The sequence below is a fragment of the Lathamus discolor genome, chromosome 3 (assembly GCF_037157495.1).
Source record: "Lathamus discolor isolate bLatDis1 chromosome 3, bLatDis1.hap1, whole genome shotgun sequence".
Classification (NCBI taxonomy): Eukaryota; Metazoa; Chordata; class Aves; order Psittaciformes; family Psittacidae; genus Lathamus; species Lathamus discolor.
The window spans coordinates 7,789,823-7,804,185 of record NC_088886.1 but is presented as its reverse complement, the minus strand read 5'-3'; the positions used below and the strand labels follow the sequence as shown (position 1 = coordinate 7,804,185).

Sequence of the window (14,363 nt, the reverse complement as noted above, 5' to 3'; positions counted from 1 at the left end):
GGATCTTTGGTTAGTCCCTGTGCATGTGCCCCAGGCAGAGAATTCAGTGGAGATTCTCATCCTGTTTGGAGATCTGCTGGGATGTCAGTAAGTGGATGCTGACAAAATGAGGTTTATAACTTGATTTTAAATCACTTCTTGACATACATTGATAGATCATTTTGTGATCTATCACAATGTCATTTATGAATTAGCATTGGTGTTTTCCAGTAGTCTGGGGAAGAAGCTGTCAGTCTGTGAAACCTTGTTAAGCTTAAACTTCTCATTCTAAATATAAAAGCATGTAACTAATTTCCTGAACTCTAAATGTGAATACAGCCCTGGGGCAGGAACTGGCTTCTCCTGGGACAACACTTCCTTATAAGGTTTATCTGCTTTTAAGGTTCATCCAACTAATTCATGCAAGACTTCACTTGTAAATAAAACCTTAATCTCCTCCTTGTCAGTGGTGGACATCTGAAGGGCTGATACAAAACAAACTGAGTGTACAGCAACTAGGATAAAGTATTGATTGTTTAGGGTCTTCCAGTTCCTGTGATACAACTGAGAAATGACTGTTTCTATTTAGTTCTCCGAATGACAAGAAACCCTTCTGCTCAATTGAAGGCGAATGGAACGGTGTCATGTATGCAAAATACAGCACAGGGGTAAAGCTGCTTTTTTGTCTTTCCTTTTTTTTCAGACAGGGAAGAGTGTGCTTAAAAAACTGTGGTTTGGGGATTGAGTTTTTTGTTGTTTGGTGGTTTTTTAGACAAACATTACTAGTTGGGAACTCCTGTGGAGCTGCCCAAAAGATCACAAGAACACTGAATTTGGGATTAAAATCCTGAATTTACTTTGTTACTCTTACAGTAATTTGATTTTTATAGCAAGAACAGGCTCCAAAGAATGAGGGTTTTTCATGTATTTCCTGACAACCAGGGTACTTGAGTTGAAGGTGTATGAATTTTAAGGCTACATAAAGAACTGAATTGGTTTATTTTAAATCTCACTCTGTAGGAGAACGCTGTCTTTATCGATACCAAGAAGATGCCTACAATTAAGAAGAAGGTAAGAAAATTGGAGGACCAAGCCGACTTTGAGTCTCGCTGGTAAGAACTTCAGTTAAATGGGCAAATTAAGACTTCTCTTGTAGTTGGATTCAGGTGTACAGTCCACAGCCTTAATCTGGCCCTGGCACGGAGAGCTGTGCTCCACATTGGCCTCTGCTGCAGGATAGAACCAAGGAACAGGTTGGGGTTTTGAGGGGGAAGAGGAGACCTGTAATTCTTGGTCACATTCTCACTGGGACCAAATGTTCTAGGGAGGTCCAGAGAGCACCACTGCAGCCTCTCTTGGCAATAGTGCAGTTGTGGTTTAATATATATTGGGTTTTTTTCTGCCCTGTCAATTAAGTGAGATGTACTTTAATTCAAACAAATATTGCTAATAGTAATATGCTTCTAGAACCTTGAAGCACTTTGCTGCTATAATTAGTTTACTTTCTAATTTCTTTTTTTAAGCCTATGGAAAGATGTAACCTACAACTTAAAAATTAGAGACATCGATGCAGCCACAGCCGCAAAGCATGCACTTGAAGAAAGACAAAGAGCTGAAGCCAGAGCCAGAAAGGAGAATGAGACCTCATGGGAAACAAGGGTGAGCTTTATTTGAATGTGCCTCTCTCTGCCCTCTAACCTGTAGCATTTATTCCTTTCCAGCTGGGTCATCAAAAGCTTACATCTGACAATTCCCTTTGTTCTAGTTATTCCATGAAGATGGAGAGTGCTGGGTTTATGATGAGCCGCTACTGAAACGACTTGCTGCCAGTAAGCATTAAGTGGGTTCTAAACCCAGAAAACAGTGAAGCCTTGGCTTAGCGAAGTTTACACCTGATACCAAGCTAGTCAGCAGTTATCACGTACGTACCGTTTGGAGAACCTGACCCCTCCAACTACAGTGGTTCCTATCTCAGGGATACTGGACTTACTGGTGCAGATAAGCAATTAAATGAAACAAGAAACGTCTTGGCTGTGCAGTAACTTATACTGGACTCTGCTCTACTGGCAGGGGGCTCAGGCTCCACAGGCAGGTGCTGGAGCCCGCTGACCAATGCTTCTAGAGCACAGGGAATCTGGGCTCTGAAGCAGATACACTTCGTATAACCACTGTGAAGGCCATGGCATTGGTATCAGTTGCATAATATTCCTGGGTCCTACATATTTAAAAACAAACAAGAAACAAAATGCAAGATGTCATTTAAATCTAGCTGATGTTGGCAATGTGTAAATACGAGGATTCCTTTGATGGGACAGTTTGTTAGAAAATGCTACATCCATGTTATCTTCCACCTGTACGATAATCAAACCTTTTGGCATTTCAGTGTCTTGCCCAAAATAACTTTGTTATTTTGAGATTGAAATGTAACCATAGATAATTCTACTCAATGCATCTTAAAGCTTCATAAAATAGATTTTTCAAACTTCTCTTATGGACGTTTTATTTATTTCATAATAAATCTTTGCAGCAAGACACATTTTTCAGCTGAGTGATGATCAATTGCTTTATGTCAAATGTATGATTTTTAACCCCATTGGAACCCTTGCAGCTAAACCTACCTCTTAAAGTAGTTACTGAAGAAGCACAAGGAGCAGAATTTGCAGCACCCACAGTAGGATGTTTCTGGATTCTACATCCAGCCTCATGTCTGTACGAGCTCACCAGCGCTGCAGGAATCTATGTTTCTGTGGTCGAAGTTAAATAATGTTTGAGTAAGGAAGTAGCTTGTAAGTCTCAATCTTTCCACAGTCAAATCTAGCTTTTATTTGAGTTCATCTCAATTTTGTCTATGTTGCACATACAGGAAGACTAAAAAAAAAAGCAGTGTGAGATTGAAGCTTTGGGCTTTTTTCCCTCCCACCCACCAGTAACTCCTCCAGAACTGCTGAACACTGTCTCTGAAGCGCTGCAACTGCTGCTGGAGTGACAGGCAAGACAGTCTGAATGAGAAGGTGCAGCCCACACCTCGCACAGCTGGAGAGGAGAACGTGGCATCTTTCTGGTGGGGGAAGCTCTCCCTTTGCTTCAGCAAGACGCAGGACCTGTTCTTAATGTAGGAGATGAATGAGAAAGGCTGGCTGGAAACTTCCTTTGTATGTGAATGGAGCCCTGTGTTGATAAAAATAGGTTTGGAGCACTTGTGTTGCAGAAAGCACTGGTATCACACGTGGCTGCAGGGCAAAATGCTGATTTTATTTTAATATTTTATGGTAAGGGAGAACATTCAGAGTTGATGTGTAAGCTTTGATGTCCTTGATGGAAGTAACATCAGTCATTGAAGAAGATGCGGGCAAGAAAATAAGCTGAGGTATTTCACCAGATGAGGAACTCTGTACTTCTGAGACAGCAGGAACCTCTGAGTCTCCTTCATGTTTTCCATATCCAACCACCTGGAACACAGTTACCAAAAAGTTCTACTCTAAGCTTCTGTAAGTTGGATCTCACTCAGTGTTCATCTTCCCTTACAATTAAATACAGATGCAATACTTAAATGCAATTTGAATGATAATTAGAAGTGTCAAAAATAGGAGCAGTAATGCAGACAGTCACAAAATAGTTACGTGACAGTGCTCTTCTACCCCATCTTTCTCTGAGGTTATCAAAGGTTGGTGTTTCAGGAGCTGACAAATACTCACATGTACACTGAGCACTTTCTTCTTGCTGCTTCTGTGAGCTTGGAACCAAGTCACCAGGTTGGATTGTGTAACAGACTTCAGAGCTTCGATCTGCAACACACAGGAACAGGGTTTAAGTAGCACAGCGGTGAATTCAAGTCATATCAAACACAAAAATGGTTCCTCTACAAACTCTAGCCCATTAGATAAAGTAACCTTTTTGAAACAGATGTAGTTTTAAAATCAGTTTCTCACCAGTAGCATAAATCCCCCCATGTAAAACTTTAGCACAAAGCAACATGTCTGTTCCATTTGGCATCACTTTACACCAACCTCACGCGCAAGCCTGTCAAAGAGATACTGCTGTGTCACAACTTCATTCCAGTTCCTGTCTACTTCTTCTCCAAGATGGGAGTCTTCACATTCTTTAAGATTTATCAAAGCTGTAACCTACATTTGAAAAAGACAGAACAATTCGTTAGGGACAGTTTAAAACTCTTAATTTACCATCACACTGAAGTTGAAAGAAAACCCAAACTGTAAGTGGCCAGAGAGCAAATGTTTAGAGAATGAGGGCAGAATGGAATAAGAGGCAGGATCTAAGTCAGTAAACCTCAGAAACAGACCAGAGAGATATAACCAAATCCTCCCATTCAGGTGTCACAGTTCAAGGAAGAGCATTTCAAGATCAAGGTTTACCTGGGTGTTAAAAGCATCTTCAGTTAAATGCTTGATTTTCTCTTCAAAGCAAGCAAGAAACTCCTCAATTTTCTTGTCAACCAATTCAGAACTGAAAGAGAGTTAAACAATTAGGCACGAAAAAGAAAAACCCAGTACTGAAGGCTAAAGGAGTAGAACAGCCCCCAAATGACAAGGGAACATTTCCTCTGCAGTTCTCAGCCCTACACATAAATTGGATTAAGGCAGAAAGAAAAATGACATGTGATGGACTGTGACATGTTTCTGACATGTGAAAATCTTCACAGGTGCCACACATCTCAGTAATGGAACTGTCACCCAACTGTAGAAGTGAAACTCACTGGCACGAGATGAAATTGTGTTAGGCAGAAGCTCTTCCCTATGAGGGTGCTGAGGCGCTGGCACAGAGTGCCCAGAGAAGCTGTGGCTGCCCCATCCCTTTCAGTGTTCAAGGCCAGGTTGGACACAGGGGCCTTGGAGCAAGCTGTTCTAGTGGAAGGTGTCCCTGCCTGTGGCAGGGGTTGGAACTGGATGAGCTTTAAGGTCCCTTCCAACCAAAACCAATCTGGGATTCTATGATTGCCTGTGGAGCACTTACTTATATTTAGTTGCCTGGGTGGCTACTGTGATGGAGAAGCCAAGAATCCCAGAAGTATTCCTGCAGGTAGGGTAGACATAGTAGCTAAAAACAACAAAAGGAAACAGTAAAGTCATTCCACAGCACAATCGAGTTTTCATTTATAAGACCTGCTACAAGTTAAAATAGTGTTGGTACTTCAGAAAGAAAAATCTCAGCTATAAATTCCCAGCAGTCTTAATTCCTTTCTTCCCTGCATCGTTGCACTGCAGCGTTTCCTCATGTTTATGAACTCCTTTTCTTGGCACAGAATTTGTGTTCCCACAACAAATTCACACAGTGCCAGACCTATAGCTGTGAAAAACTTGTTCCAGTTTCCGAGGTAGAAAGGGGCCTCTGAGGGAGGCTGCTACGCACCACAGAGCCGCTGCGAAAACAGCCCCAGGGAACAGGGAGCTGATTTAGGAAGTGGAAGGAACAACTTTGTGCTGAGTAATTCTGAGTTAACACACCGGTGATAGATAAAATTCTTAGAGGACTCAACAGCAACTTGGCTGCAGCCTGTATCAGTTGGTACTCTTGGTTTTGATGTGTTTATGCTAGTTTCCATTACTGTACTTCAGGAATTAGCCACTGCGCGGGAAGCGTTTCCAGAGTAAAACTGCTAAGGCACAGCAATAGTAGGAGTGCGGGAGCTGTCCTCCACAGCAAACTCACCCGAGGGTCTGCTTGGTCCTCAAGAAGTCAAAGCAAGGCTCTTCCATGTGCATCTGGAACAGAGCACACAGATGTTACAGCAGAAGCAGTGCTCCTCTGCAGCCACCCTCTGGCTCTGCACAGACCCATGATCGCAGTGTGTGAAGGCAGCTGCAGCCCTGCCTTTCCAGCTACACCCACTGAATGAAGGAGGCTCAGTCCCCCAGGTCAGGAGCTAAGGGAGCAGTGTTCACTGTCCCTCACTGCAGCAGGTTGGGGATCCAAGATAAACCAAGATTAACTGAAGTAAGCAATAGGTATATGCTGCCCCCTTCATACCCTTTAGCCCCAGGGCCTTATCTTAGCTCCAAGTGCTGTTTTGGGGGAAGGCACTTTGAAGAGTTAGGACACACAAACACTAACTTACCACAATCAGCTCCATAAGGGTATATTCCCTTAGGCTTCTGGCGCCTGACTAGAAAGAAAACAAAGAACTTGGGGTCATTCCATGGAGTTAAATGCTGTAGTTCAGACCAAGGTGAGGGTTGTGGCACACACCTCAGCCTGGACTGCAGCACTAAATTACAACTCACAGCAGGGACAGATGGAAAGTTCCTGTTTTCCATGAAGGCCCCATTGTGGCCCTCAGAAGAGAGGGAAGGAGCTCAGCCCAGGACCACAAGCTCAGTAGTGGAGACACAGGAGATCACCAAGGCACAAACCCATCTACAAGCACTAGCACAGGCATTGGGAACCCCACACAGTGCAAGAGCCCACCCGGGTTTAAGCGAAGTTTCAGGACGCTCTGTCCAGAGACCATAACTGTGGCTTAAGTACAGCTACATGAGCGTCAGCAGCTACCAGAGGGAAGAGGCCAGTACCCACCAAGCTACCACGTACCTGGTAATAGACTGTCACTTCTGAGTTGGCATCTCCTTTGTTGAGAGTTTTCACCTTACAGAGCAGATGTGTATTTGGCAAATCCACCACCCGGAACTGAACAGGGCAGGGATGGACCAGGGGAGCGAACTGCAGCTTTCTGAAGGGAGCACAAGCAGCAAAGCCTCAAACACCGCTCGCATCTCAGCCAAAACCAATACAACACCCAGACATTTACACATTTGGTCTGACTTTCATTTTCCCCTTCCCCAAACCAAACCAATATCTGCTGAAACTGCCATGATGAACAGTCACCTCCCACAAGCACCTGTACTCAGGAGGGGAGAAGGGAACTTCTGCACCACTCCCACCCTGACCCCTTCCTCCAGAAAAGTGTCTGAACTTGATTATAGTTTCCACATAATGAGTCAAGAGATACTCACTGAACAACGTAATTCAGAAAATCATTTGCTTCCTAGGAGAGAAAACAGGTTTTATTTAGACCACACACCCCAGAGCATCACTTCAGAAGGTGACCTCCCATGCAAATACCAGCCGAGCTGTCACACCAGCCACATCCCTGCCCCCTTGACACCTCTGCACCCCGCTGCAAAACAAACCTGTCTCCAGCCAGCTTCTTGCACTGTAACTTCTCCAGAAGGAGAAGCAGAAGCCAGAGAAATAGCATCAGCCATCGCAACAGTGAAAGGTGGACACAGGAGGAGGTGAGGTAAGGCTCCTCTCTTGTGCATTAAGTTGGAGCTCTGGGAAGGAGACTTAGGTTTAAGTGGAAGAAATGGAAGGAAGTATGAGGAACACTAAAACACACCCTAAAGTTGATGTAGGAGTTAAATCTGCACAAGCCACCCTGTGAAAGGAGCTTAGTTCACACAGAGGCTGCAGCAGGAATAGCATTTTGAATGACAGTTCTTAGCAAACCAAGTTTGGATTCCCAGGCCGCCTCCTGTCCCACAGCTGACATGACAAGAACCTGACCTCCCAAAGGACACTGGCATGTTTTCTCTATGAGGCATTAAACAGTTTAAAGACAGACACCACCAGGTAAGACAAACTTCTCAGCACAAATCGTAACTGCAGGTGGTTTCTCTCCCATGCCACACACAGGCACTCGGTGCCACTGCATACATGGAATAAAGCCCCACGACAACCCTGTTCTAAAAGCCGGACAGGACAAGGTCAGGGTGACAGTCTTCGATGAACATTGCGGGCCTTTGACAGGACTGGGGATGACTGGACCTCAGTGAGGGTTGAGCATGCAGGAAATCAAATGTCCAGGAGAAATGTACTTCAAGGGAAGCCTCCTCCTGTGGTACCACCATGGACATTTCTCAGTATCAAATAAACCAGCACACCAAATATTAGCACAACTGGTGGCAACAGGGGAAACAGGTTACAGGCAGGTTTCTACCACATTCTTTCCTCTCTGCAGTTTAAATCCAAACTCCTGGAAACTTCTGTTCAAACCAGCAGCTATGGTCTCCCCAGTGGCTTATCCAGACAAGTACTCCTGAGGTGTTAGAGGTGAAGCTGCCCTGTCCCAGCAAAGCTCCAGATTGCCAGTACCGAGGAGGCAGTCAGGGGAATGTTGGAGTTGTGGCAGTTGTGTTAAAGCACATCTTAAGGACAAGAGTGTGTGTCAGCTGCTGAAGCTGTACTTACTTTGCTCGTGAAGTTCCCTTGTACAAGACCCTCTACGAAGAGCTGCGATTTAAAAGCCTTAACAAAGGATGAGAGAGACTCAATGGAAAGGCCATTCATCAGCGTCTGGTATTTGTCTATCATGGACCACCTCCCGTGTTCCAAAATGAGGAGACGCACGTCCCTGCAATGCAAGGAGGAAAACATCACCACAGGCTGTCAAGAGCTGTTCAGTGTAAGAGATGCTGTTTGTACTGGAGACAGGGAACGCTGCTGTGGGCTGACTCTGCCCTCCCTCAGCACCTGCTGTTGGCTACAGGTCACTTCAGCAGTGATCTGGATGTCCAGTCTGACCTGCGTATTCGATCTACTGGTTGCAGAGCTGCTTGAGCTCCCTAAGCTCTCCTACAGCACAGTGATTTCCAAGCTCTTCAGTCAACCTCAACACTTGCTCTGCAGCCACTTCTCACCCTCCCCCAGAACTCACTTGGCCAGAGTTTCAGGTTTGATGAGGATGTTGAAGTACGTTTTCTTCAGCTGCTCTGTTATCATTTCAAACACTGCTGGAGTAAAGCTGAAGTCAGACAAGTAATCTATGATGAGCTGAAAGAGAAGCTGTGGAGAAAACAGTTCTAAGTATGTTTTTAAGAACCAGTTATAACCTATTATTATATAATACTAACCAATTATAACCTTAAGCCTATATAATCATTTTTAAGAACCATTATTCCTTGATCAACACAAGACACGGTGTTACTGAAGCACATTCCTCACTTCTGGGAGATGTTCTTCATTAAACAATTCTATATCAAATCACAGTCAGCTTCAAAAGGAGAGGATATTTAGAAAGTGAATGAATTAAGCTCAATGTCCCAAATCGATAGTTTCCACATTCTACTGAAACAAACCTAGCCTCTACGTCCAACACGTCTGTATTAGATATTCCAGTTTTCCCTTTTACAGCTGGCACAATGGCATTACCACAGAGAAGCATTCACAACTTCAAAAAAGAATATTCAGACCACGCTATTTGCATCTCTGGCTTTTTCTGTTTAAGCTCACATTAATAAGCCTGAGATGATCGACAGTCTTGTTAAAGTTCCAGCCAAGCTCTTGCAATGGAAGTCTAAGGAAGTTGGGCAGTTTTCTCTTCTGTCCTTTACATCCCTTACAGAGAATGGGAACAGGATCCCCCAGTGCTCAGAAGGGAAGCTTTTACCAATCCAACAGAACAACTGCACCCACAGGGGCATGTGCAGAAGCTGCACCTCTGAGGTCAAATTCTAGACAAAACCTGTCTCCTAAGCAAAACCTATTTTCCAACATAATTCTCCAGGCAGCGTGCAAATAGCTTTAGCTTACAGCTGGGTAGCCTCTAACACCCTGTATGGACATGGGAGACTTGTAGCTCTTTTTACAGGGAAGGCTGTTAGAGTCTGTATCAGTTATTAATTGAAGGAAGGTTTCTCTTGAGTCAGTCTAAGGTCAGTAATTTGAGCTTGTGAAAGTGAATACATCTTTATAGATGGCAGCACATGAGAAAGCATTTGCTGCGTTAACCTGTGTCTGAGCAGAGACACACATTTTCCAGTTTTAAATACCCCATATGAACATTCAGCCAGGCTCCAGCTGCCAGGAGAAACAGCCCAGCCCCTGGGAAGCAGCACGCGCAACAGTGTTTAGAAGATCGGCAGTACTTACAGGTAGTTTGTGATTGAAACCCTTCACTTGAATGACTAAGCCGTGCTCTCCAGCTACAAGCTTGTATTCCAGCTGGGCGACATCTGCTTCATAAGCTGGCTCCCCAAGGTTGTGGGAAAGGATGTTTACAAATGTATCAAACAAAACTATGCTGCATGGAGGAAAGGGCAGAGGGTTAAAAAGAAGGAAAAAGACGGAATAGAATGAAGATAGAAATCAAGCTCAATGACTCTGATGGTTGATGAAGCACAAGAAGTTCTCCAGAAGAATACATTTGAGTAAAATGAGACTCAGAACGAGTTTTCCACAAACCCAGAACTACAGAATGCAGGTTTCCCTTTGTCCAAAGCACACAACATTTTGCCATTCAACTATTCTTTGCAATAAATAAGATTCCAGCTTCATGTGACTTAAGACTTCTTCAAGATAGGGAAGCACACTGTAACGTGCCAATGCTCAAAATATGGAATAATGACACAAAAAGAGATAATTACACATCGTGTAAAGGAATGGAGGATGGATGGGCTCAGTTATGCTGAAGAGTTGAGCAATGAGATGATTATTTATCTATCAAGATAAACCAAAATAAGCTACAGCACAGACTCCCCACTGTGGAAACTGCAGTCTGTGCTCTCAGGTTTTAGTTCCTGCCTGGATTCCCATTCAAAGCTTGATCTAACGAAGCCCTGATGAAACCAGGTTTACAAAGGCTTTCCCATTACACCAGTTGTGCAGATCTCAGCAGGCTTGTGACAAAAGTACTATGAACCCTGTTAAGGGCAACGATGCCAGCCCAAGACCAGCACACACACAGCATGTGCAGAGCTGCAATCTTGAGGTCTTTCTAACCAACAGTTGGTTTCTAAATGCTGCTGATAGTCTCTTCACCTGCTCCTACAGGCTCCCAAGGAGCTGGTTCAGGACATGACTGTGGGCTGCTCTTTTAATCGCAGACTCATCTAAGCACCCCCTTCTGGATTGCTGCTGCTGTTACATTATTTTTCCCAAACTTGCACTGGGGAATACCACACCAAGAAACTCCAGTGCATCTGCGTGCTACAGTAACGACCTGCTGAGAGCCACCCTCACTGAGCTACAGGTAAAACAAGGGATGTGTAAGAACATGAGACAAAGAAGCCTTATTCTATTCCAGGTTAAACTTAACCTCTCTTCATGGTTTTTCACCAACTACGGTAATATAGTTGAGCATAAATAATACAATCCTCACTTCTCTGCAGACTGCTGTATCAACGGAGAGATCAAGTGGAATTGAACATAACCTGAGGGGGGAAAAGAAACTTCAGTGAGTAACTGCATAAAGAATGACAGTCTTCCTAAGTCAAATATAGTTCCATCAATCATGTTATTCTTTGGTCACAATTTGAGTCTAATGAAAATGGTCATTCAGGTGTAAGAATATATTTTGGCTTATATTAAGTCCTCATCAAATGCCTTCTCTTTTTCACTCCAAATTCTTCCCTTCAAAATACTAAATATTAGCACACATAAAGCTGTGCTTTGGAGAATATTAAGGCACATGGTGTGACCTATAGAGACAACAGAACTCCACTAAGCATCTCTTCAACAGATACTAAAAACTGGGACATTCTGCTTGAAAGCAGCAATATATTTTACACATTTTGTCTTAGACCCAGATGATATTTTTTTCCTTCTGTAGAAGAGAATATACCCTCCTCTAACTGATGTGTTCCCTTGTTCTCAAGCCCTTGTCTCAGTATCATATTCTGTCTGCCCATAGTCAGACATTCAGAAGTCAGTATATTTCAGTGATTCCACTTTCCAGCCTGAGGTATCAGGAGAGTTGCTTCCCTGCAAGGTGGTTTACCTGCTTCTCTTTCATTGTAGCTAATAAACACATCAAAGGGACCATGGAGGAGCTGAGAGTAAACACTGAGCTTAAGTGAACACTATCACAGATAATTTGCCTTCAGATAAATTCCTGCTGGTAAAGAAAGGGCCTTCCTACTCTTCTGAAAGCCCTTAAGGTGTTTACCTTTTGGGATTTTGAATTTATCATCCTTCTTGTACCAGAGACAGCCTTGTTGTGTGCTTAGTGTTTTGACAGGGTATTCTGTCTCAGGGCAGTCAGCAACTTTCAAAGCAAAGTCAGTGGCTAACAAAGGAAAACCAAACCAAAACATTAGTTAGTGGGGTTCACAGACACAGGCTGCATACAGGAAGGTATTCAAAATTATCAACATTATTTTATCCAGCTTGCTACATTACACACAATAATGCTTTCCTGCACCCAAAGAACATTTCTTTTTCAGCTCCACACCAGAATAGTGGCTCAGAAGCCACACAGAAACAGTGATGCTGTGTTTCATAGGGGTTACAAGTTATGGGTTTATTGTCATTTGGTTTTGGCAACAAAGCCAGATGGTATTTAGATGCTTTCAAACCCATCAAGATTAGGTAAATAAAATTGCTCCTCTAAGCCTGGAGCTCTGCATTACCTCTCACTGACTGTGTGAGGCTGCTCTGTTACAGCTCTATGACCTGTAAATTTACACCTTCAAAAAACTCAGCTCAAGCTTATAAATAACAGAAATTGAATAAAATTCCGGTGAACAGAACTCTTTAATTTTCAAAACCAGGCCGATGTTCAGAAGGAAATTAAACTGTTTGAAACCACAGCAAACTCCGGGATTATTGGGGTGAGATTTCGCTGATGCTGAGGTGCCTTACCTATGTATTTGTTTTCTTCCGGAAGGTGCAAATCCTGATTTAACTCAAAGTCACTGTCCCATAAATCACTCCAGCACTTGTCAATATCTATTAAAAAAAAACCAACATAAGATGCACTTAGTTCAAGCTATCCTATTTCCTAGGCCAGTCAGCTCACCCCTTAGCTAGCCCCATGACTATTTGCAGTATAATAGGAGGTTCTTAATGTCCTGCTGTTCATCATGACTCTCTAAATCCCTTCCTACAAACTCCCCTGGAGCAGGACTGAAGTAGTCCTATTAAGAAGTAAATCGAGCTTGCCTGCATCATTAATCAGCTACCAACACACCCTGCCCTTCAGCGTTTGTGTTCTTTTCCCTTTTCAGGACCTGAATGGCAGCCAAGCGGAGGGCTCTGCTGGGATCCCCGCCTCCTGAAACAATGACAAACTAGGGAGTGGGAATCAGCTGATACCAAACAAAGAAGAGCAAAGTTATTGAGTAGGACAGAGTACTTGTCTAATGATGAGGTGAGTAAAGCACTGAGGATTCATTTCCCTACTTCTGTGTGGTTGTATTTTATGTCGTCACCCTTTTAGTATCTAACATAAAAATGAGACATTCTCCAAGCTTCTGCTGCTGTTTTACCTTCCACACTGTATTGTGTTCCAAACCACCTCTCTTTTAGATGACACTGGCCTTCATTGGCAGCAGACAGCAAAATGAGGTTGGCTCTCTGAGGACTGAGCTGGTTAAGGGCATCAGCAATGATCTATAAGTTCAAGACAATACTTCAGGTCAAACGCAACTCTGGCTCTGCCTGACCCACCAAAGACTTCTCAGTCTGAACACAGGAAGAACAAGACAGAACAAGCTTACAAAAAAGCCTGCATTTCCTTTCTTAATACAAGTGTTTCAATTAATACAAAACCTGTGCCTGGAATATGGCTAATTATAAATGCCTATAAGTGCCTATATTATACCGTATGTCCATATTCTCCTTACATCAAAACATGTAATCAAGAGTTCAAAGAATACTTACCTCAGGCTTGTACTCAAACAAGAGCTGCTCTCCTGTCAGAAAATCCTCCTTCTGAAACAGCTGCATGTTCTCACAAACGCTTTCCACATAGTCCACTGGATCTGTCTGTAAGCACATAAAGCAAGCTATTTTTCACATCATCAGAAAACTAAGAATATCCATTTTCTGTTCTGAGAAGAGCTTGATGGGTCAGGTATGTTGAGCATGAGTTTCATGCTGTGCTTGTTATGGCATTTAGCTTCAATTATTACGCTAAATATATTCCATAACCATATCTAATGCTTAGGACTTCTCCGAGAGTCCTGAAATGCCAGACATGTCACCTTTGTAGAAAGCTTGAGCATGCAGTTAACAGTCACTGAGCCTCCTAGGTTAAAGACCCAGTAGAAAGCCCTCACTGTCTTCAAGGAACACAAGCAGAGTCCTGCAGTTAAAGATTTAAAGTGATCTGGAGCCTGGAAAGAGCAAGGCAAAAAACTGCTGCTGCTGCATGAGTATCTCTGATTCTGCTCCTTTGCTAAGTTCTCTGCCATGACATACAGTATAAAGAGGAAGAGATTCTCCTATTCAGACATAGAAGTACAGACTGCCTTCTAACAGTGTAAGGCTGTTCAGTGGAAAGCTCTTTGCTGAGCACTTTATGGCTTTTTTGAACCAGGCAGCATCATACTATGGAGATTCTGGTGCAGACACAGCCCACAGTTCATCTGAAAAGAGGCAAGTTTGACACAACTGTGTCTTGTAAAGGCAGTGGAAAACATGACCATGAA

General features: G+C 43.3%; 2 protein-coding genes across 4 annotated transcripts in view; one reads left to right on the top strand and one right to left on the bottom strand.

Moving 5' to 3' along the window:
* Positions 1–2,465, top strand: part of OSBPL9 (oxysterol binding protein like 9) — a 62,026-nt gene extending 59,561 nt beyond the window's left edge. For all 3 annotated transcript variants that reach the window (XM_065673365.1, XM_065673364.1, XM_065673363.1), the window contains 4 exons: positions 569–647; positions 1,000–1,091; positions 1,503–1,638; positions 1,745–2,465. In XM_065673365.1, coding sequence (XP_065529437.1) covers positions 569–647; positions 1,000–1,091; positions 1,503–1,638; positions 1,745–1,819 — 382 coding nt within the window. In that variant the 3' untranslated portion in view covers positions 1,820–2,465. The remainder of the gene's footprint in view (positions 1–568; positions 648–999; positions 1,092–1,502; positions 1,639–1,744) is intronic.
* Positions 2,466–2,778: 313 nt separating this feature from the next.
* NRDC (nardilysin convertase) overlaps positions 2,779–14,363 on the bottom strand; it is a 28,520-nt gene continuing 16,935 nt past the window's right edge. The window contains exons 15-31 of the mRNA XM_065673352.1: positions 13,594–13,698; positions 13,200–13,323; positions 12,574–12,660; positions 11,879–11,998; positions 11,093–11,144; positions 9,865–10,015; positions 8,651–8,778; positions 8,185–8,347; positions 6,948–6,979; positions 6,526–6,664; positions 6,053–6,100; positions 5,647–5,699; positions 4,951–5,034; positions 4,353–4,443; positions 3,987–4,103; positions 3,675–3,764; positions 2,779–3,428 (exon numbers count right to left, since the gene is read on the bottom strand). Coding sequence (XP_065529424.1) covers positions 3,231–3,428; positions 3,675–3,764; positions 3,987–4,103; positions 4,353–4,443; positions 4,951–5,034; positions 5,647–5,699; positions 6,053–6,100; positions 6,526–6,664; positions 6,948–6,979; positions 8,185–8,347; positions 8,651–8,778; positions 9,865–10,015; positions 11,093–11,144; positions 11,879–11,998; positions 12,574–12,660; positions 13,200–13,323; positions 13,594–13,698 — 1,782 coding nt within the window. The 3' untranslated portion in view covers positions 2,779–3,230. The remainder of the gene's footprint in view (positions 3,429–3,674; positions 3,765–3,986; positions 4,104–4,352; positions 4,444–4,950; positions 5,035–5,646; positions 5,700–6,052; positions 6,101–6,525; positions 6,665–6,947; positions 6,980–8,184; positions 8,348–8,650; positions 8,779–9,864; positions 10,016–11,092; positions 11,145–11,878; positions 11,999–12,573; positions 12,661–13,199; positions 13,324–13,593; positions 13,699–14,363) is intronic.